At 33.8% G+C, this 22295-nt stretch overlaps 3 protein-coding genes and 1 long non-coding RNA gene across 6 annotated transcripts; 3 read left to right on the forward strand and 1 right to left on the reverse strand.

Moving 5' to 3' along the window:
* The first annotated feature begins 6654 nt into the window (after positions 1-6654).
* LOC121789796 (40S ribosomal protein SA-like) lies at positions 6655-8592 on the forward strand. The gene is made up of 5 exons (XM_042188161.1): positions 6655-6831; positions 7223-7485; positions 7571-7768; positions 7962-8160; positions 8312-8592. Exons 1-5 carry the CDS (start codon positions 6699-6701, stop codon positions 8413-8415), a joined length of 897 nt encoding a protein of 298 aa, XP_042044095.1. The 5' UTR covers positions 6655-6698; the 3' UTR covers positions 8416-8592.
* Positions 8593-8796: 204 nt separating this feature from the next.
* Positions 8797-12089, forward strand: LOC121789797 (mannosyl-oligosaccharide glucosidase GCS1-like). 3 transcript variants are annotated; one of them, XR_006048151.1, is made up of 4 exons: positions 8797-9788; positions 9874-9947; positions 10315-10918; positions 11005-12089. XR_006048151.1 is itself a non-coding variant. In XM_042188162.1 (3 exons), the coding sequence occupies exons 1-3, from the start codon at positions 9503-9505 to the stop codon at positions 10481-10483; spliced, it is 519 nt and encodes a 172-aa protein (XP_042044096.1). In that variant the 5' UTR covers positions 8802-9502; the 3' UTR covers positions 10484-10937. The 3 variants fall into 3 exon arrangements, 2 of the variants coding, with proteins under 2 accessions (XP_042044096.1, XP_042044098.1); XM_042188162.1 differs by lacking the exon at positions 11005-12089 and having other exon boundaries at positions 8802-9788; positions 10325-10937; XM_042188164.1 differs by lacking the exon at positions 11005-12089 and having other exon boundaries at positions 8806-9788; positions 10315-10937.
* A 2952-nt stretch (positions 12090-15041) lies between these two features.
* LOC121789798 lies at positions 15042-17268 on the forward strand. Its single transcript, XR_006048152.1, has 2 exons — positions 15042-16321; positions 16981-17268. It is a non-coding gene; the product is annotated as an uncharacterized LOC121789798 (long non-coding RNA).
* A 1112-nt stretch (positions 17269-18380) lies between these two features.
* LOC121789795 (nuclear pore complex protein NUP54-like) lies at positions 18381-22295 on the reverse strand. Its single transcript, XM_042188160.1, has 9 exons — positions 21796-22295; positions 21660-21713; positions 21163-21222; positions 20956-21066; positions 19418-19483; positions 19167-19253; positions 18868-18969; positions 18649-18795; positions 18381-18519 (listed from the first exon to the last, which is right to left on the reverse strand). Exons 1-9 carry the CDS (start codon positions 22195-22197, stop codon positions 18400-18402), a joined length of 1149 nt encoding a protein of 382 aa, XP_042044094.1. The 5' UTR covers positions 22198-22295; the 3' UTR covers positions 18381-18399.

Raw genomic sequence — 22295 nt, forward strand, 5'->3', positions numbered from 1 at the left:
CAAATAATTGCTTCAAAAAACAAATGGAGCCAATTATTATTTAATAAAGGCTGGGCCCAAAATATGACCGACCCGCCCGACCAAGAGGGAGCAAGATATTACTTTAATGGATGTATAATTTGTAGTTATAGAATTAATTTAAAATTCGTTAATTTATTTGGTGGTTAATTAATTATAGGTAAAATTAAATGTTTTGATTGAGTTGTTTTCTGATCAACTTGATAATGGCTCAAGTAAGTCAAATCGAACACGGCCTATTAAAAAACTCTCAACTTAAATACAAATCCGACTTGTTACATTCAAACTTGAACACGACTCATACACGACATGCTCTTGGCCACACTTATGATCCTATTCGGGTTCACAAAACATGATAACAAGATGAGTCAGACACAACAAACATGATAACGACAGACAATTTAGCCGTGTTGTGAATGGATATGACCTGACAACAGCATGGTAGTGGACGCCGTGTTGGTGAAGACAAGAAATGTTATGGATCGAGACGACTATGAAAAGTGGAGGAACGATAACCTAATTTTAACTCTAGAACGTAATAGAAATAAAGAATTTAAATAGTTAAAACATTAATATTAATTATTAATGAGTTACCGAATCCGCTCTATATACCCTGATCTAAAATTACCATGTTCTTGTTCGATCGATCCAATAAAGATACAAAGTTGATATGATTAATTTTATGAGTATTCTTATTTTGTTGGAAATTATTCTCCTAATTAACAATAATGAATAAATACCGCCAAATAGTCCAAATAATACGACTCGTCAACTAGGTCAAATTAATCATTTAAGCCTAAGTATTGAAATGAATAATTTATTACAAAAAGTTGATCTAACCGTCGCGTGGGATCTTTGTTTTTGAATTTATAGTGTACAACTTGATGTAAGGCCTGAGCTGGCTAATGTAGTTGTATATAATTATTTGTAATCACACCTTGTCTCAAATTGATCAATTTACCGTGATTACCTTTTCAAGTTATTCATCATTAATGTACATTTTTTCTTAATCATTAGAATAATGTGAAGTTTTATGATATACTAATAACGCTTAACTAGTTTGATTATGTTGTTAGATAAAAACTACGACTAAATCGAGATTAAATTAGTAGTACTTGAGTTTAGAAGATAAAAATAAAAGTTACTAATTAATTTCGATTTTGTGTTATTTCTTGCTAGATAAGATTAAAGATAAGATGATTTATTTATATGTTTGGTGGAATAGATTAAAATAAGATAACGGATCCCACTTTTGAATAACAAACGGAACCTTGGGTAGAAAATATTTGAATTTTTAGTTTGCATATAATGACATGATGTTGCTAAAGTTGCATATATAATTAATTAGCGTCACAAATAATTGATTTGTGATAGGTACTTATTTTGTTCCCCACATGCTGAACATGCAATATTCACTCTACTGAAAAAGCATAATAGTAATTGATTTTTTGATTATTAGGTTTGGAAGGATTCCAATATAGTTTCGAACTGGCTAAAAATATAACTTCAATTGTTAGTATTCATTTTGTTAACTGTATTAGGATATTAGCGGCAATTTAAACGATTAAATAGTAAATATATAATTTTTATTACGATATATTTTGATTATTAGTTTTAGTAATTGAATTGTTATAGTAATGGAAGTATATGCATCTGACGGGCAACGCAATAAATCTAGTAGTACTTAATTTATAAGGAAAAGGTGCAACTAGGAATAAACTTTAATCCAAAAATATAAATTATACTATTAAGTAGTAATATAAAATATATATAAAAAATTTTATCTTTAAAATTTAAGAAAATAAATTTTAAAATTGTTTTGGTATTTCATTTTATCTTTTAACAAAAAAAAGTACTAGTAAATATATGTTTCCCAAAATTAGTTAGTACTAATATTATATGTGGCGCTATTTGTATTGCTCCATTGCTGTTTATATTATGCATCATTCTTTACAGGGATTATATTTTGTGTCTTGTAGTGAAAATAAATAAAAGAAAAAAAGTGGTAATATGTCACTTTTATTGCAATCATTACATTTAGAAATGATTATTACTTTCATTGAGTTAAAGATTAAAGACATAAATTGAAAAAATAAACCACGCATTTCACATGATCACATTTATTACTACGACCAACTATATATATGAAAATATGATCACCCACTGTCAAAATAATTGACCATTATGGCAAAAAGAGGTAAATTAATAAATATCAAAAGGCTATTGGCATTTATATCGTAGTATCATAGCATTGAATATTTGAAGCGAATATTTGAGGTACATATACCAACATATCATACCAAGAATTGCAAGAAAAATAAAAGATATAACAGCCAAAAAGTTAGATAAAAAGAACCATGCGGGTTTAGGGTTTAGCCCTAATAAGCTAATCACTTAACCCCTTCAAACAAAAAATACAATACATTTTGACTTTTGACATTTTGATATAATACTTTCAAACAAAAAAATAATACATTTACATTTTATAGTATATGTGATTCGTTCCTCGTCAGTCAGCTAAAATGGCAGTGAGGAGTTAGTCAGGGTGGACGCAGAAAAAAAAATGTTGGCAAATGCTTTAATGTTAGTATTTGTTTTGTTTATACATTTGTTTGATTCTAATATATCAAAAGTTATAATTATAAATGACGTTATATCGCAAATGAATGAAAATCAAAGCTCGATTCGATTATTTTCTCTATAAAACTTCAAATAAATGAATAAGATAACAATTTGGACTTTGATTTTAAATTAATTTGTAAATTTAACAATGTGAGTAACAATTTTGGATGCATTGTATAAAACTAAACAAGTAATGATAAATGTGGATTAAACGAGAGTGGTAATCACAAATAATGCTCACATCAAGTACGCAGCATAAAGCATACTAGGTTAACGTCAAAATTACTTTTTAACACTGCCAAATTCCTTTCTTCTTACTACTTATTTATGCAATTTAAGCCCTTTCTATTCCTCCAGCCTCAAGCAATTTTCTATGTAACGTCAACTTAGTAAGAGCCGAAGAATCGAAGATAACTCTAAAATAATTTCGACAAGCTCACCAATACAGAAAGGAAAAAATAAAGAGGTTCATATGGGCATTACCCACTCCCCTCACCCCAAATACATGTTTATAGGTATTAAAATTGAGAATGAAAATGGTAGAACATGGTAAGAGAGTTATAATTGGGACCAATTTATAGCAGTTGGGGCCTAAGCTTCATCTACAACCATTCAGTTACTCATTTGATGCATGTGACAAAAGTTGGTTGGGTACATGCACCTTCTTCCTATGATTGTCTCCCTTAAATCCCTTTCCTTTTTCAATTTTTCCTACCTCTATTATAAGATGATCAAGTTTCCATTAAAAAAAAACTATTGCAAATGATACCTTATAATTTTGCTATAACTTTGGAATATTTTAATCTACTATTACATGAGTAAATTATAATTTTAGTGGATCAATATACCTATTTCTAATATGTGCTAACTTCTTACTATGTGAAATGTAATAATTAAAATATTATGAAAAATATAAACAATCAACTGGTTTGCCCGAGAGGTTAAGGGGGAAGACTTAAGATGTTCTGCACAATAAGTGCGCATGGGTTTGAACCCCATTTTTATTTTTACATTTATTAATTGCTTATTTCTCTGATTTTAAAAACATTTAAATCCTTATATAAACACTTTTAATTGCCAACATTTTTTATTTTTTATTTTACATTTATTAATTGCTTATTTCTCTGATTTTAAAAACATTTAAATCCTTATATAAACACTTTTAATTGCTTATTCTTTTCATTTTATAGTATATTTTGATTCTCACATATACACTTATTAATAGCATATGTGATCTCATATTCTATTATTCTCTTAACTCCGGGATTATATGATTTTTTTTAATGTTTAAATACTCACATATACATATATTAATTACTTTAATTGTTTCACAGTCTATACTCATTAATTATAAATTTATCCACCATATTTACCTTCCCCCAAAAAAACTTACTATACCCTCTCATTTATATAAAAGAGTGAACTATAAAAACAGTCCTTGGACTATGCGTTTATCTCGCCATTAGTCCCTACACTTTCAAAATATCCTCAGACAACCCTGAATTAAGCGTTTATCTCAAAAATGGTCATTTTTTACTATTTCAGGATGAAAATACCCTTTTGGGGGGGTTTTGGGGGGTTTGGGCAATTTGGTCTTTTTACACTTTTACCATTTTAAATTTGATATTATTTCAGTGATGTACTAAATCTGATATTATTTCAAAATTATCATTCTTCTTCCTTTTTGACATCCTTCACTTTGTTTCTTTATTTCAATATTAGATTTAATTTTATAAAATTAAATTTAAAATTTTTTAAATAGCAATAAATTTTTTTAATTAAAACTATTAATTCATAGACACTATAAATATTGATTAAAACTATTAATTTTTATTATTTAATATAATATTTAGCTGAATTGAAGAAGTACAGATTAGTCATGATGGAAAAATAAGAGTTATTCTATTTAGCCTTCGTTCGGTTGTTATAATTGCTTGTGATTAAATATTATGAAGTTGACTAAAAATTTGATACTACTAAAATTTGATATAGGAGAATTTTTGTTGAAATTTTCTAGTTAATTTTAATTGTTTTAAATTAATAAACAAAAATTATATTAGTCTTACATTAGATGCATATTTATTTCAGAATAAATCATGTTATATGATCTATTTATAATTAAAACTATAAATATTGATTAAAACTAAGCCGTCGTCGTACCTTATTGATTAATATTAGACACTATCAAATATTTATTAAAACTATTAATTTTTTATTTAATAGTAATTTTAATAATTAATAAAAAATTTATTGATATTTATAAATTGAAATTTAAAATTTAATTTTATAAAATTAAATATAATATTGAAATAAAGAAACAAAGTGAAGGATAGTAAAAGGGAAGAAGAATAATAATTTGGAAATAATATCAGATTTAGTACATCAATGATATAATATCAGATTTAAAATGTTAAAAGTGTAAAAAAACCAAATTGCCCAAACCCCCCCCCCCCCAAAACCCCCCAAAAGGGTATTTTCATCCCGAAACAGTGATAAAGGACCATTTTCGAAATAAACGCTTAGTCCATGGTTGTCTGGAGATATTTTGAAAGTCCAGAGACTAATGGCGAGATAAACGCATAGTCCAGAGACTGTTTTTGTAGTTCACTCTATATAAAATAATACTATAAGTAATTACGAATATACGTGTAATATTATTTTTATTAATTTTTTTTAAATCAGGGGTTATAGTGAGAAATGGTTTGGTATGACAAATCTAGCCTGAAAAAGCCTACTTATTGGCCCAAAGGCCATATCCAATATAGTAGTAGTATATTATTATATTTTATTATTCTTTTAAATTCAGGGTTATAAAATAGGAAATCGGTGGCTACATATAATAGTATATGCAATATAATTTTTTTATTATTAGTTAAAATCCAGGGTTATAGTTTATTTTTTACAATATAATAGTGTAATACTAGTATAAGTTGTACAGAATTGGATGATCATTCTATTGTGGAGAGTACCCTTTAAATATGGAGTGAGAAGCAATGTACATGGCAAGTTTTAATTACAATGAGAAAGAGAATTAATCCTATCTTAATCAACTTATTGTGTCAATCACTTAATTGGAGTAATTGATTTCAATCATAATCTTTTCCTTTTCAAACACAGTAAATGTAGTAATATCATTTTTATCACTGTTTTTTTATCTGGGATTATAATGAGAAATTGGAATATAATCACCCTTTATTAATTAAGATATGGAGTAATTGTTTGGTATAAAAAACCTAGCCTGAAAGATCCGTACATTTTAGCCCAAATCCAACCCATTTTTTGTGCGCTCTTCATCATTATTATTACTACGAAAATTCTATTCATAGTCACTCTTTAATTTTTAACAGATCTAATGTTTAATTAATCAATTAATACTCTTTTGATTCTCCGTTTGCCTTAATATATAGTAATGAATAAAATATCCGACAATATATATCCCCCGACTCTTTTCATACTTCAAGAAAAAGTCACAACTAAATAAGTGTAAAACATTATTACAATTTTTTTCATGGTTTTATTTTCACTTTTAAAGCTCCTATAGTTTTTAAATAAGTGTAAAACATTTCATGGTTTTATTTGCACTTTTAAAGATTCTATAGTATATTTTTTTTATAATGGTAGCTAGTATTGCACAATTTTACAGTATTAACGTGATTTATCAACCCTAATATAAAATTTAATATATACTTGTCGTATACCACTCATGGCACGGTATAATATGGGTTGAAATCTCGTCATCGAAATACTATAACCCTAAAATAGAAAATAGTATTATTAATAAAGGTGTTAAAACTCAAAATGTGATAAATAATTCATCCTTTTTTAACAATTAATCCATTAATGGAAAATATATTTCTCCAAATTCTATATGCAATCTCCAATAGAAATACTCGAAGTGATTTAGAAGAAAACGAAAACATATTGGGCTTCCAAAAACGGCCCAATCAAAAAGAAAGGAGGCCAACATAAATATATTATCGATTAGGGTTATGAAGAACTTCCCGCTGAAGAAAATACAGTGCTCCTTTGAGAGAAGCGGCGAAGAAGAGCATTCAACCATGGCGTCTGATCAAAGGCTCCTCTCCACAAAAGAGGCGGACTATCAGCTCATGCTGGCGGCCGAGGTTCATCTCGGAACCAAAAATTGCGATTTCCAGATGGAGCGCTACGTCTTTAAGCGCCGCAATGATGGTAAATTACCCTACTTAGCATGTTTTCCGTTGCAATTACTAATGTGATTGTTTGATAGTTTCAATTTGTTACTCTGCATATTTTTTTCTTTTTGATCATGTATTTTTGTATGGAATTTGAGATTTATTGGATGTTTGAATGGCGCAATTAAGCAAAGTTGTAGTTTAGTGTAATGTCTGTTTAGAGTAATTAGTGAAGATATACCAATTATCTTATAGGATAATCATATGGCTGATAATTGATATGTGTTTACTAAATGTATTGTTTCTAGTTAAGCTCATAATTTTGATAATTCTTAATTGTTTAAGCTGACAAAGGTCACAAAATCAGTTTATCAGCTGCTTTTGGCTGTGATAACACTTAACTGATTTACTTATAATCAATTTGTCAGGAATTTTCATCATTAATATTGGGAGAACCTGGGAAAAGCTTATGATGGCTGCCCGGGTTATTGTTGCTATCGAGAACCCACAAGACATTATCGTGCAGTCTGCCAGGCCATACGGACAGAGAGCTGTTTTGAAGTTTGCCCAGTACACAGGTGCTCAGGCAATTGCAGGGCGTCATACGCCAGGAACCTTCACTAATCAGCTTCAAACCTCCTTTAGTGAGCCGAGGCTGCTCATTCTTACTGATCCAAGGACCGATCATCAGGTCATTGCCACTCACTGCTTAGTTTTATGGTTGTGATAGTGTATGTCTTTTTCTGTTGCTAATATGACATTCCATTCTTCTGCAGCCTATTAAGGAAGCTGCTCTTTACAATATCCCCACCATTGCCTTCTGTGATACGGATTCTCCAATGCGCTATGTTGATATTGGCATTCCAGCTAATAACAAAGGGAAGCACAGCATTGGTTGCTTGTTCTGGCTTTTGGCTAGGATGGTGCTGCAGATGCGCGGTGTGATTGCTCCTGGACACAAATGGGAAGTCATGGTAAAAAAACTTTGAATACTTGGTTTCTTCTAATGCTCTTTTGTGTGGATGTGCTTGTTAAACAAGTTGTGCTTCGACAAAAGTGAAGGTTAAGGTTGATGGATGAGATTTATGTAGGGAGTAGTTTTTGTTTTGTTCGTAGTTGATTTAGCTTCTCTATTGTCACAATTTGACAATTGGGCAATTTTGGCAGGTTGATCTATTCTTTTATAGGGAGCCTGAAGAGGCTAAAGAAGAAGAGCAAGATGAAGTTGCTGCTCTACCTGATTATGCCGATTACACCGCAGCTGCAGGTGCTGATTGGTCCAGTGCCCAAATTCCCGATGCCCAGTGGGCTCCTGATGTTGCTGGTGCCATTGCTCCAGTCACAAGTGGATGGACTGCTGATGCAGGTGTGTGTTGTGTCTATATTAAGTGGCGTATTATTCTACCGAGTTATGTTAAATTATGTTCCTTTAATTGATTGACTAGACACTACTGTTGCTTTGCGTTGTAGTATATGTAATTTTGTTAACCGTTTTCCTGCTATGGTGTATATTGCAGGTGCTGCAGTCGGCGGTGATGGATGGGATTCAGCAGCTGCTCCGGCAACAGAAGCAGTCCCCGGTGTTGAGGTAGTGCCCATTGCTCCAGCTGGGTGGGAATAGGCGCTGTGTTTTTCATTTTTGCAGAATCCCTTTTTCATTAATTTAAAATTTTTAATACGATTGGTTTTTGTTGGTTCCAACTTTCAAGTGATTTTTAGCAAATCAGGTGTAAACTTTTTGGCTCCATGTCTCTATGGGGCTTCATATGAAATGAGTTTTTTCTTTTTGAGGATATAAGTAATTGGTGTCGACATTTCTTTGTTGTGGTTATATCGGATTAATTATTCTATCAAGAAAATTTTCTTTGTGATTGATTTAGCCTACAATTAGAATCAAATTTCATGATTATTCTGGTAATTTATCCTAATAAAAATTATGTTCCTTAATACTGAATCGCAGATTATTTACTACTAATAATAGCAATTGTAGAAAATTTATTACTCCATCTTCCTTTACAATAGATAATTTTTTTTATATTTTGATTACTCCACTAAAATGAGTCATTTCAATTACTTTTTTTCTTTTTCTTTTTCATTTGTTATTTTTATTATTAAAATTTGTATTACTCAATACTCACTATTAAATTTTGCATTAAAATCTAGATATAAATTACTAAGATTGATTTTCGTGAATAGAAATAATATAAACTATGATTAAATTGTCTAATAATTTAATAAATCTTTTAAGAAAATGTATTTTGGACTTGCAACTTAGCTCAAAAAACTTAAAGAAGAACTGAAGAAGCTGCCTGCGTCCGTCATCATTCTCACTCTATCGGAAAAAGAAAATAGAATTCCCAGTTGATATAATCGTCGCCGTCGTCGAGTTCCTCACAATGCCGCCTTTGCTCTCGCTTGCGGTTGTTGCTTCTGCAGTTTCTTATTAAACGTGTATCCCCTCACCGGTTTCCATTTTCTACATATATTGCTATTTCGGAATTGACTATCTTTGAATATTGAATTCCGATTTCTGTGTTTGGTTTGGAGCTATAAATCGATTTCTCTAGTTTCGATTTCATCATATATACTAGTAAATTATTTGATTTGACTAAACATTTCATAGCTAGTATTCTCACATCTTAGTCAAGCTAGGTAGTAGGAATAGTTGATCAAACGGATTTCCAATCGATCGGAATCACTGGCCGGCAATGGCCGGGGTTTCGCGGCGAAACATTCGAGACAAAGCAACCTCCGCTGGCAAATCGCCGAACCTCGACAACACCAACACCAGAACCCGAAAGTCTGCCGCCGGAGGCCACCGCGGTTTCACTCGGATCGTCACTTCCACTTCCTCGATTTTGTTGTCTATTGGAATTGTTCTCATCACTATCGGATTTTGTATGAAGAATTATTTCATAAACCCTGCTAAGGAGACTGTAAAACCCTGGGTCGTCACGCCCGTTATCCGCTCCAAAGCTCATGGATCTTCCTATGGTGAATTGAAGATTCTTTTGGATTCTGATAAGATCATAATTTTATTTTAGTTGTAGAATCAGAGTTTTTATCATTTTCCCTGCAGTTTCAAGGGGAGCACTAGGAGAGTTTGTATTGGGGAACATACAGGCCTCATGTTTATTTTGGAATTCGTGCGCGGTGAGTTCATTTCGCTGATTTATCTTAATGTTATTCTATCTATTGTTTGTGGAAAAAATGTCATCTGTTTCTGCATTGATTTTATATTATTATGTATATAACAATTTCATCCTCAGCTTATGTATGCATACGGACTGACTGAGGATCTTGATATTTCATTCAGGATTTCCCATTCTAGTTGTTCATGTCTTCTTCCAAGTGATAAGCATTTTTAGCTGCTCTCTTTATATAAGTTTGGCTAATGTATATTTAAGCACAAGCATTTTGGTGTTGCTGTGTTCTCTTACTCTGTCTGCATATCTTTGTTATTGCATCTGCAGTAGAGTGGTTGCTTGAGGAATTTTATGTGAGATGTTGTCATTGTCAGGACTCCTCAGTCTCTGCTGGCGGGTCTGATGTGGCTTGGTGTCAAGGATGGGAGATATGTGATGCGGCATGTGTGCCAGGACTCAGATGAGCTAGCGACATATGGTTGGACGCACCATAATGGACGGGATTATGGACGTCAAGTATTGTTGACCAAAATTTGGTGTTGACAACGAATTTCCTGAAATCAAGGGAGGAAGAGAGTGGTTATGGTGGGAACTGGGCACTTCCAATCGAAGCACAAAGTGAAGTGTACGTGCCTATACCCAGGGGCGGAGCTAGAAATTTGTAGGAAATGGGGCAAATTTACATAAGAGGGAATTTTAAAATCTTGAAGAGGGGCATTTAGTAGAAGGTTAAAAGAAATTAATTTAAAATAGGTATATAAATACATGAGATGGAAAACATGAGGTGGGGCAATTGCCCCTCTTTTGTCCCATGTAAATCCGCCCCTGCCTATACCTTTTATACTGCTTCGTTTCAATGACTAGCATGGTTTATCAAGAAATGAAAAGATTTTGCCTAGGATTTCCAAAATACTTCGTCATGGCTAATCATCTGTAAAGTTGAATTAAGTGACGCACTTTGCGTGCTGAAGTTTCAATGTAAGAGTCTATTATGTTTTGCAGTATAGAAGAATGGTTAGAAAGTTTACTTCCCCCGACTAATGCATGAATAGATAAATGAACAGAGAACCAAGTAATGTTGCTACATCTGGAATTGTATAAGGAGGTGCAAGGTTGCCAATATGTCGCAACAGTGAGGCAAATCATTTACTCTTGTGTTTATCAATGAGTTCAGTGTCTTTTCCTTCATATATTCAGATGCTATTTCTTTTGGGAAACCAGGGCAATATTTTTACCTTTGCACGATTTCACTGCTTTAAATTTGTTGATCAGTAGCTAGAGCTTGTGATGTGAATCAAATTGTACATTTTTATTCCCCTAACTTTACATGATTTATATAGTTTGATGCTTGCAAAAGTATGTTTTACGGTGTAGGAATGAAGCTCGGATGGTGAAAAAGCGGTTCAGAAAGCTCTCAAAATTGGCCACCCGGCCGGGTGTATTTTATGCCTAATAATCTACCCGGTCGGGTGGATAAATTATAACTGCAATATTGCACTTAAAGGAGGGATGAGAGAGAGAGTGATTGGACGTTATTTGAGGGAAGAGAGGGGAGAAAAGGTGAGGTGATTGGTTGGAAAAAGAAGTGATTAAAAAAAGGTGTCAGGATGTGACGGTTTTTGAGGAAGAAAACAAAAAGGAGAAGGGAGAGGGAGTTGAGGGACGTTTTTTGATAGAGAGAAAGAATTAGACGACGGCAGAGGAAGAGAGGAAGATTGGAGGCGCAACCATTCAATTTCCATCATCCCGGAGGAGATTTGCTACCATCTACACATCAATTTCATAAGTTCTTCTTGTTTATTGATTATTGATGTGTAACTAAATTCCTACGTTGCTCTTAGTTTGTGAAAGATGTGATTACTTTAGAATTCTATGGATTAATGTTTTTCTATGATCTTTTCTACGGTGCTAGTTACTTTGAATGATAATTCCGGCCTGATTTATTATTCAATCTTATCTTTTAGCCAATGTCTCTTTAACTTGGTTAAAAGGTGGAAACGTAGATAAAGAGTTTGAGATTTGTATCGTGTTCAGCATATGAATCTTGGATAAGTTGATTTACATGTCGTTACAATAATTGTTGTACATTTACTATGCGTCTGTAGGAATGTTCAATTGATTTTGTAAATGAATTATGTACGTTGGAGCTTAGAAGTTGGATTAGAGCTTACTATGCGTCTGTAGGAGTGATAATCTGACGAGTACGAATTTGATCTTAGTGTTCAGCAAGGTTAAATTCAAGCATCTACGAACATGTTCAGTGCAAGTAGAATGAACGAGATTTTACAACTTTCATTAGATTAATCATTAATCCATAGGTTAATTGGTCCGTTAAGTTAATTCACATCTGGAGCATATTAGGAGCAACGTTCTTTATCTCTTGAGTTTCTCCATTTTCGTACCTTAGTTTGTATTTTTAGTTCATTAATCTTATCCATTCTTGTTAAATAGCCTACGCCTCCCTGTGGTTCGACACTCGAAATACTACAATCGACTCTATACTCTTGCAGATAGATTGTAATATTAGAGTTAATTTATTAAAACTTGTGTTAATAATCCATTAATATAAAAGCTCGAAAATTACACATCAAGTTTTGGCGCCGTTGCCGGGAGGCAACTGGTTATTTAATTTAGGATTCTTTTTGTTTTTATTTTTTTAGTTTTCTAACTTTTTATTTTTTGTTTCAGAGTTGTAGCTAGAAGACTAAGTCGAGCCAACGACTTTAAACAAAGGCGTTAGTTGGGAGGCAACCCAATGAGTTTTAGTTTATTTTTTTTTCTCTTAATAAATCGAGGGTTTTGTTCGCTCAATTCTTTCCTTCGATGTATTTTTATGAATTGAGTATTTTGTTTTCTTTTTGTTGTTTTTAATTTTTCTTTTTGTAGGAGCAACATGGAGATGGGATTCACATTCGAGCTTATGAGGAAGCACACCGACAAAGGAAAATACACCCACCCACCCACCCGAATGCACTATGGATATCACGTCTAGTTTGGGGGAGTCTTCTTTCCCTTTACTTTTTATGTTCTTCTTTGCTTGCATTGAGGACAATGAAGCATTCAAGTTTGGGGGGTTGTGATTTTTTGTTATGCATTATGCACGTTTATTGGGTGTATTATATGCTAAAGTGTTGTGAATCATGTAATTGACGGGTGCATGCTATATCTTCGGCTTTCTGGTTGGGAAATCTTGCTTGATTTTACTTGATCTTTGAAGCTTAGGATGGATGGAATTTGTGCATGTATTTATTTGAAAGAGCATGTTGTGACTACATCCGATTTCTTGAGTTGAGGAGAGTATGAAAGTCTTATGTCTTGTGGAAATTATCTTGGATTGATTTGCTTTATCGAGTGAACCGCTTGTATTCATTTGTGTCAATGATTTGGGAGGATAAGGCACTAGGATGAACTCCATGGCCAAATGATCACATGCCTAGTCCATCTAATGATCCTCTAGAAGCCACTTTGAGCTTAATTCCCTATTATTTGTGTAAACACTTAGCCAATCACTTAGTCACTTAAATAAGCCGCATTTTAGCCTCATCAATAACCTTGCTACTATTTGGGTGCTAAGGACAAGTTTGAGCTTTGGTGATTTGAGTTTTGGGTGTTGGGTGGTGAATTGTAAAGTGTAGACATTTTTAGACTTGATGTAATGCATAGGTGAAAAGAATGAAGTTCTTAGAAAAAAAAAAAGAAGAAGAAAAAGACGACCTCCAAATTTGCAAAAGTCGAGGTCTTATCAAATAAGGGAAAAAAAAAAGAAAAAAAAAAGAAGAAAAAGTTTGTGAAATAAATAGAGCTTCTATTTTTTACGATGTTATCTTGTCTAGAATGATCTCAAGTTTGGGGGAGTGAGAGGTTGGTTGTAATATTTTGATGTTTGATCTTTGGAAGGAAGTTGTAGGAGGGAAGAATTTGGCACTCAAATGTGTAGCCTTCGAGCTCACTATCCATATTATCTTACCTCATCCCTAGCCCCATTACAACCTTGAATTAAGACCTTGGACCTTATTGTTGACGCTTGTGGATGCTTTGTAAATAACTTGGTAGAGTTAATGAAGTCTGATTTGAAATCCGCGAGTCTATTTGGTAAGTAATGCTTGATGAGTCAATGATGACGGTTTGAGTTGTATGACCACATTTTGGACTTACTTTGGAATGCACCTTGACTGAAGTTCTAGGTTGATAAGTGATGGTTCATGAGAGTGGGACATCTTGATTGGAATTGTTGGTGGTTTAGATTTGTCATTCATGTCTCTACGTGATTCAATCTCATGAAAACTTTTGGAAAAACTTTTGTGAGTTGAGCTTCAAAGTTTTGTGTTTTATGTGATCTTGCTCGAGGACGAGCAAGCAAATAAGTTTGGGGGTATTTGATGTGAATCAAATTGTACATTTTTATTCCCCTAACTTTACATGATTATATAGTTTGATGCTTGCAAAAGTATGTTTTACGGTGTAGGAATGAAGCTCGGATGGTGAAAAAGTGGTTCAGAAAGCTCTCAAAATTGGCCACCGGCCGGGTGTATTTTATGCCTAATAAACTACCCGGCCGGGTATGATGTTAGAACACGAAAATTCCAGCAATTCCTCAAAATTGGTCACCCGGCCGGGTGAATTTTATGCCTAATAATCTACCCGGCCGGGTGGATAAATTATAACTGCAATATTGCACTAAAGGAGGGATGAGAGAGAGAGTGATTGGACGTTATTTGAGGGAAGAGAGGGGAGAAAAGGTGAGGTGATTGGTTGGAAAAAGAAGTGATTAAAAAAAGGTGTCAGGATGTGACGGTTTTTGAGGAAGAAAACAAAAGGAGAAGGGAGAGGGAGTTGAGGGACGTTTTTTGATAGAGAGAAAGAATTAGACGACGGCAGAGGAAGAGAGGAAGATTGGAGGCGCAACCATTCAATTTCCATCATCCCGGAGGAGATTTGCTACCATCTACACATCAATTTCATAAGTTCTTCTTGTTTATTGATTATTGATGTGTAACTAAATCCTACGTTGCTCTTAGTTTGTGAAAGATGTGATTACTTTAGGATTCTATGGATTAATGTTTTCTATGATCTTTTCTACGGTGCTAGTTACTTTGAATGATAATTCCGGCCTGATTTATTATTCAATCTTATCTTTTAGCCAATGTCTCTTTAACTTGGTTAAAAGGTGGAAACGTAGATAAAGAGTTTGAGATTTGTATCGTGTTCAGCATATGAATCTTGGATAAGTTGATTTACATGTCGTTACAATAATTGTTGTACATTTACTATGCGTCTGTAGGAATGTTCAATTGATTTTGTAAATGAATTATGTACGTTGGAGCTTAGAAGTTGGATTAGAGCTTACTATGCGTCTGTAGGAGTGATAATCTGATGAGTACGAATTTGATCTTAGTGTTCAGCAAGGTTAAATTCAAGCATCTACGAACATGTTCAGTGCAAGTAGAATGAACGAGATTTTTACAACTTTCATTAGATTAATCATTAATCCATAGGTTAATTGGTCCGTTAAGTTAATTCACATCTGGAGCATATTAGGAGCAACGTTCTTTATCTCTTGAGTTTCTCCATTTTCGTACCTTAGTTTGTATTTTTTAGTTCATTAATCTTATCCATTCTTGTTAAATAGCCTACGCCTCCCTGTGGTTCGACACTCGAAATACTACAATCGACTCTATACTCTTGCAGATAGATTGTAATATTAGAGTTAATTTATTAAACTTGTGTTAATAATCCATTAATATAAAAGCTCGAAAATTACACATCAGCCTGTCATACTCAGAAATATAAGGTTTATTCAGTACGTATTTATGATATTATCTCCTAGTACATAGATAACCTAATAATAGCTTACTGAATTTCTTAAGGAGAACTTTGAGTTCCATTATGCTGGTTTCAAGACACATAACATTCACAATTTATCTGAGCTTGTCCAAACCAATCTTGCAATCCAGCTATGTACAATTTTAGGTTTCACTATGGAGCCCCTGCCTTTTGGCTGTATCTTTGCAATACTTAAATAACAATTTATGGGGTTTTGATCTATGCAAAGCCCATTCTTAATACAAAAATGCAGAACCAAACATACAAAGGTCATTTTTAAGTCATCATAAGCTTATTTTTACGTCATTATAGTAATGATGACATAAAATGATCTTAACATGACCTCAAACCCGAATTTTATTTGGAGTCAGGATGTTTCGTTATCTAATTCTCTGACTTAGAAGCTTAGATATTTTTGTTGTATCAAGCCACCCCGCTTCTCTCTTTAGCACTTTAAACGTTGAAATCATTCCAGGCGACTCTTTATCCAGTAATCTCAAGCATAAACAGGAGCAATTTGACAACAAATTCCAGAGCTGTTTTGACATGTCCAATGAGGTATCAATCATGAAAGATCCTTTGCTGCCTTAGTCATCATCATTTAATTGAGTTTTATTAAATTTTTATATTGGATGTTAGGTTTTTTATCAAATAAAGAACTAAACCTCATATATTGACTTTTAATGATGTGCATAGTTTATCTGAAGCTGAATAACGAAAACCTATAATACCTATGCATTGCTAGACGGCCATATATGAAAATACATAATAAAAAAAATTCAGAACAAAGTTTGTCTCAACCCACCATTGTTGAGTGCTGACAAAATATAGACCATGCAGTCTTCTCTTGAGATGCCATCTATACACTGGTTAAAGTGGTTGCAATTAAACATTTTCTGAACAGAGATAATACATGAAGATAAACAAGTGAAATCGTCGACATAGAAGATAAAAAATTACGATCTGCTAACAATATATCAGTGGATTTTATATATAACAGGCTTGGTTACAAGATGTCATGAATTTTTCATAACTCATGTGATTGTCACATTTAATTAAATTTATGTCTGAATTATTTGCATAATCTTCAATCATCTGTGTTGGTTTACTTCCATTTTCTATATCATATCATTTTCACATTTTTTCAATAGTATGTATACTTTGCCACATTGTTCTTGATAGTTTCACATGTTCAATGAGATGTATGTCTGTTTCAGATCAACCCTGAACCCATAATAGTGGCCAAAGCAGCACTCGGGAATTTGCTGGGCGGGGTTGGCTACTTTTATGGCCAATCAAAAATTTCACTTCCACCTTCCTCTAAAGTAAGGCGGTTTCTGAGTAGTTTACATGCTAATTCTTCATGCCCTAGCGAAAATCTGAATGAATAATGATTTAGTTTATATCTTGAACTTTAAGTGTTTTTTCAGTTTGTAACCTCAACTTTGACTTCTTTTTCGTATGTCATGAAATCTGAGAAATTTCATAGTTATGGTCCGTTTAAAGTTTTGTGTCACTGGAAGTGTGACTTGATCATAAGTAAACTGAGGTGGATTTTCAATTTTCCAACTCAACAGTAAACAAAGGGTTAATTGTAGTTTATAGGCTGAACATTGAGTGATTTCCAGTTTGCAGCCTTATACACCCCTCTCCCAACTTAAAGTTGGTGCTCACTACTCAAGAGGAACTCAAGCAATCTAGAGTACACAAAATTATTTCTTTGTTTATCGAACTCAAGCAATCTAGGAACTAGTTGTAGATTCGTATGGAAAGTATATTTTGCTATTCATAATATTAGAACTAGTTCGTGTTTAATGTTGGTGATAACACACGGTTGCTCAGCCTTCTGAGTGTTCTGTACAAAGTTTCTGCCCTTAATTCAACAACATGGTGTCTGTATTGGCTTACAGGTTGGACATCATGGCTGAATCCTTTAGTGAGTGTTAGGAAAGTCTTATTCAAAACGCAACTCCGAGATCAACTCATATACTTGTTCTGTCAAACACATGGAGTAGTATTATAGAATATAGATATAATTTTATCACTTAGATTAAAACTCAACTAGTTAAAATTTCTAATGTTATAGTTTATTATAAACCTGATTTTACAAATGAAATCATTTAATTTAGTATATAATAAGATGTTTTTGTTGCCTAAAGCATGACATCCTTGTGGTTGCCGTCAATGGCGTCCAATAAAGCCATGCAAATAAGACATGAAGTTATGCCAGTGTAGAAATTGATTGGCTGCAAATTAAAACAAATCAATAGTTTGAATGTAAAATCAAATTTTGATGTTGGTATACAAAACCAAAATGTACAAAAGTTTAATACTAATTTACAAGCAAATTACCACTTTGCGGGTAATTGAAGAACTTACATCTTTTGTTATTACGATGTTTTTGACGAATGGATAATTTGTAAAAACATCTTTATACATATCTTCTGAATCACTTTTTAAAGATTATGTTAGTACAATAAAACTTGCCCATGTAAGAATTTCATAACCACCTTGAAATCATGGGTTCATTTGATACAACTGAGGGAAAAGAATTTCATGAACACATTACAAATGAAATAAAATAGGCAAAAGAATTGTTGATACAACTGAGGGAAAGGAGTGCTGCAGATTTCACTTCAAAGGTAGTCTTGTTGGGTAATTACTGTATCTTCAGCCATTATGATTTCCATATCTCTCACGTCCCGCTTCAGCACGTTGCCTAGTCTCGAAATAGCCTCAGTCTGTCGTTGTAACACCTGTTTTTACAACAACATTGACACATTCAATAATATGGTATCACAAAATTACATGGTATTCACAGCAAAATACTCAAAGGTCCAAGGAGAGTGTCGGATGATATGATAAGCATGCTATTTTCATTGTACCTCCTGCATGTCAGATAGACTTTGTTCATGAATTTTGGTCGATCCTGGCAGATACATCGAGCTACCAGTTAGGCCGTCTGCTTGAAGGCGAGATACCATGAGTAGATTCTGAACCCGTCTAGAAAGTTCTGCTCCGGATCCTTTCAACTGCAATTTCAAATACTTTTCTTATTGATCCTCTTTTTCACATTTTAATAGAGACAATAGGTGAAGAGTAACCTGTCTTGTTGTTGCAGCCAACTTCTCTGCTAATTCTACTTCTCCCTTCATCAGAGGTAATCGACAACCTTTACCCTCCAGCGCCTCTACTATTCTCATTACCTGTTTAACATAAAACACAACAATGAAAAACAGGACGATGCCATTAAATACAATTGGTAAAATACTAAAATAGTTGTGCTATAGCAATTATAAGAGACCAAGCAACCAGTAGCCTGCATATGCCATGCTCAACCCATGTCTCGAATGAGCCTGGTTTTTGAATATTCATATTTAAGAAAAACAAGACAAAATCCTACCCTCAAAAGACGCCTTTGAAGGATTTGCTCTTTCTGTTGCATTCTTTGGATCCAAGGAAGTGTGTCAGCTTGAAAATGCCTTTGGAGCTGCATCAAAGGAAAAATGGATAAAGAGGGAGAATTAGAGAGAGAGAGAGAGAGAGAGAGAGATGAGGGCATATGCATGTGAATTACACTTTTAAAGCCTACTCCGTGTTGCCTGTCCCTCTAAATATATTTATACATAAGATGTAGAGAGAGAGAGAGATTACCATCTTCACATTGGTCTGGGTCATCTTCAGTCTTTCCGAATCTGACAGTATGACTTCATCTTGAAGCTAAAGAAGTGCATTTATGGATCATCATTAGAAACTTATTAGTAAAAAGTAGAAGCAGGTTGTGGTTATTGATTATTCAAAATAAAGAAACATTTTGTCTAACAGATCAGGACAGAATAGGTAGTATGTATGAGAACCCTTAAAGTCAGAATAATAGCAATAATCGCATAATGATGTTCACGTAAATACAAGATTGTTAAAGGGACTAGACCAATAAATCAAGCAATTAAAATTTTACTATGAATCTTCTACGAAGCACGTGGACAAATAAGGAATACGTACAGAGACACCACAGGGAAGTAAATATGTCAATTCTCAAAAATGAAAAATTCAAGATACAATACCGATACGTCAAAAATATGTACTCCCTCCATCCCATAATAGATGTCACACTTTCTTTTTTAGTTTGTCCTACAAAAGATGTCACATTTCCTTTTTAGGAAAAAGTTCTCCCTCACATTAATATAAATATACTATTTTCTCTCTCCACCTAACGCACAAAACAATATCTCCTAAAATCCCGTGTCATTCACCAAGTATGCCATCTACTATGGGACGGAGGAAGTATATTTTATCTAATATACATTTAACATTACAAATCCATAATTCATTCAGGAAATAAAAAATTTAAGCAAATAGCAATCAAATTAAGAAATATAAGAATAGCCCAAATCTGCCAGCTCCTACCATTCTCATGCAACCCATACAAAATAATAATTTGATAATCCCTCTAGAATTCTTCATATTCCTAGAAAACTCTTTGTTTCTAACTATCCAAATGGAGCAAAGGCTGTGCTAGAACATAACAATTACACCACATGATTTTAGAATTTTAGAATACTTTTTAAAATATGCCAGCCCAAGCAGGAATTTTTGCCTTTTTCAATAATTTTTTCCTCGCCGCACTCCTTTAGACATTCAATATGCTTTCCCAAAAACAAAAGCTTCTAAAAATATATGTAAATAGAAGCTTGTTTTTTGGAATTATCAAGCACACAGCTTTTAGCCTGGCTTTATGATGCCAAATACAAGCATATCCCTTAAGCTGAATATATTATTGCATGTGCATATATTCATATCCATGCATATACTGAACATTATCATAATCAATATCCTCTTGTCACCTTTATGCATCCAATATTTTTTAGTAAATGGTGGGGACCATTAGAGATACAGTCATACTATTCGAATGGTAATATGACATGACGAGTAAGAAGACCATCATAAGTACCAGTGAGATATATGCTCAAAATAAGTGTTCAATGTATCAGATGAACGCCTAATGTGATAGATAATCTAGCAGTTTATGGAGGCTATACTGGAGCAAAACAAAGACATTACACAAGGTTTAGCGAAATATTAAAAAGTTTCTAACTCAAGTTTAGAAAGGAAAACTTTTCAAATGGTGTGAAGGATAGTGGAGATCCTCCCAAATCAATCCAGATAATAGTTTAATTAAAATATTCACGTACCGCAAGGCGCTGGGAAAGATCTTTGAAACCTTGCACAAGTTGAGGCCACAAACGTTCTCTTTTGGAACTTTCCATGCCTTCTAGTTTTGCCATGGCTTCTGCCCACATAATCTGGCAGCTCAAACTATTTTACCAGACTTACAAAATAGGCTCCAAAAATACATTCATAATTAATAGTATTGTGATGCAAATTTAAACTACACTCACATCTGATACACCAGCAGGCTTTGACCTGTACTGAGGTTCAGTCACACTGAACAACAGGTGCTGCAAAACCAAATGATCTTGATAAGTATCCAAATAAGAAAGAGCTTGATTTCAGAGTTAAAGCTCAAGCTTCTTGAATTGAGAGACATGAATTTCTAACAGTACTCTTCTAGTTTCAAATTTTCAACTTCCATGCTGAAAATGATGCTCTTACACCTAAAGAGCGCACTACATCCTTAGCAATTATTTCCTCATTCATTTCAGTTCCACACAACAGAATTCAATGCAGTTTTACAACCGTGGACATGCTCAATTTCAGCGCAACATCGGTAGATAAGAAAAGTCATGCTTGAATATAATGTTGTTGGGTATTGCATTGGCAATTTACATTTGTAACAGAATGTTTGTGCATTGCTACTCAGGGATTTATTCATAAATCAGATTCATATGCTTACAGTACTTAGAAAAGAGCAACGTTGGCAAAAAAAGAAACGGACCTTGAATTCATACTTCATGTTCCCAGGTTCCTCTTTGTATGCATCCACAATCGCCTGCAGGGACAAAATGAAGCGATCAACATCAACATAATTCAAAAGTTAATCAATTAGGATCATATAAAAACAGGATTCATACTTGAATATCGCGATCGGCTAGAGAGAACGGGAGGGGAGCAACTGGTGCCATCTGAGTAGTCAATTGCTGATTCATGAAATTGGTTTGAGGAGTATTACTAAAAGGAGTGGATTGCTGTTGCTGTGCGGTATTAAACGGCGTCGTTAAGCCGAAGGGGCTCTGTTGTTGCTGCGGCTGAGGCGTCTGAAACAGCGACGGAGTTTGCTGCTGAGGCGTCTGAAACAGCGACGGAGTTTGCTGTTGAGGCGTCTGAAACAGCGACGGCGTTTGCTGCGGTTGGGATTGTTGGGAAAATGGTGTGGAGAAGAGCGATGAACCGAAAGCCGGAGTAGAAGGCGTGCTGAATGCGGGGGTGGAGGAAGGGGTGGCGAAGGCCGGGGTGGAAGATTGAGCTCCAAACATTTTGTGGCGGAACCCTAGATTCAGAGATTGGGAATTTCTTAATGCGGCGGTTGCCGCCAATTTCGATACGACGCCGGCTTGTAGTGTTTTGAAATCAA

Source organism: Salvia splendens, unplaced genomic scaffold (assembly GCF_004379255.2).
Source record: "Salvia splendens isolate huo1 unplaced genomic scaffold, SspV2 ctg34, whole genome shotgun sequence".
Lineage (NCBI taxonomy): Eukaryota > Viridiplantae > Streptophyta > Magnoliopsida > Lamiales > Lamiaceae > Salvia > Salvia splendens.

Excerpts from the sequence above, each read along its gene's own strand:
- LOC121789796 (XM_042188161.1), top strand. The coding sequence starts at position 6,699 with ATGGCGTCTGATCAAAGGCTCCTCTCCACAAAAGAGGCGGACTATCAG. Across the intron at positions 6,832-7,222 it reads CTTTAAGCGCCGCAATGATG|GAATTTTCATCATTAATATT; the intron begins GTAAATTACCCT and ends TCAATTTGTCAG. Across the intron at positions 7,769-7,961 it reads GACACAAATGGGAAGTCATG|GTTGATCTATTCTTTTATAG; the intron begins GTAAAAAAACTT and ends CAATTTTGGCAG.
- LOC121789797 (XM_042188162.1), top strand. The coding sequence starts at position 9,503 with ATGGCCGGGGTTTCGCGGCGAAACATTCGAGACAAAGCAACCTCCGCT. Across the intron at positions 9,789-9,873 it reads AGCTCATGGATCTTCCTATG|TTTCAAGGGGAGCACTAGGA; the intron begins GTGAATTGAAGA and ends TTTTCCCTGCAG. Across the intron at positions 9,948-10,324 it reads TATTTTGGAATTCGTGCGCG|TCTCTGCTGGCGGGTCTGAT; the intron begins GTGAGTTCATTT and ends AGGACTCCTCAG.
- LOC121789795 (XM_042188160.1), bottom strand. The coding sequence starts at position 22,197 with ATGTTTGGAGCTCAATCTTCCACCCCGGCCTTCGCCACCCCTTCCTCC. Across the intron at positions 21,714-21,795 it reads TAGCCGATCGCGATATTCAA|GCGATTGTGGATGCATACAA; the intron begins GTATGAATCCTG and ends TTGTCCCTGCAG. Across the intron at positions 21,067-21,162 it reads AGCCTGCTGGTGTATCAGAT|ATTATGTGGGCAGAAGCCAT; the intron begins GTGAGTGTAGTT and ends TTGAGCTGCCAG.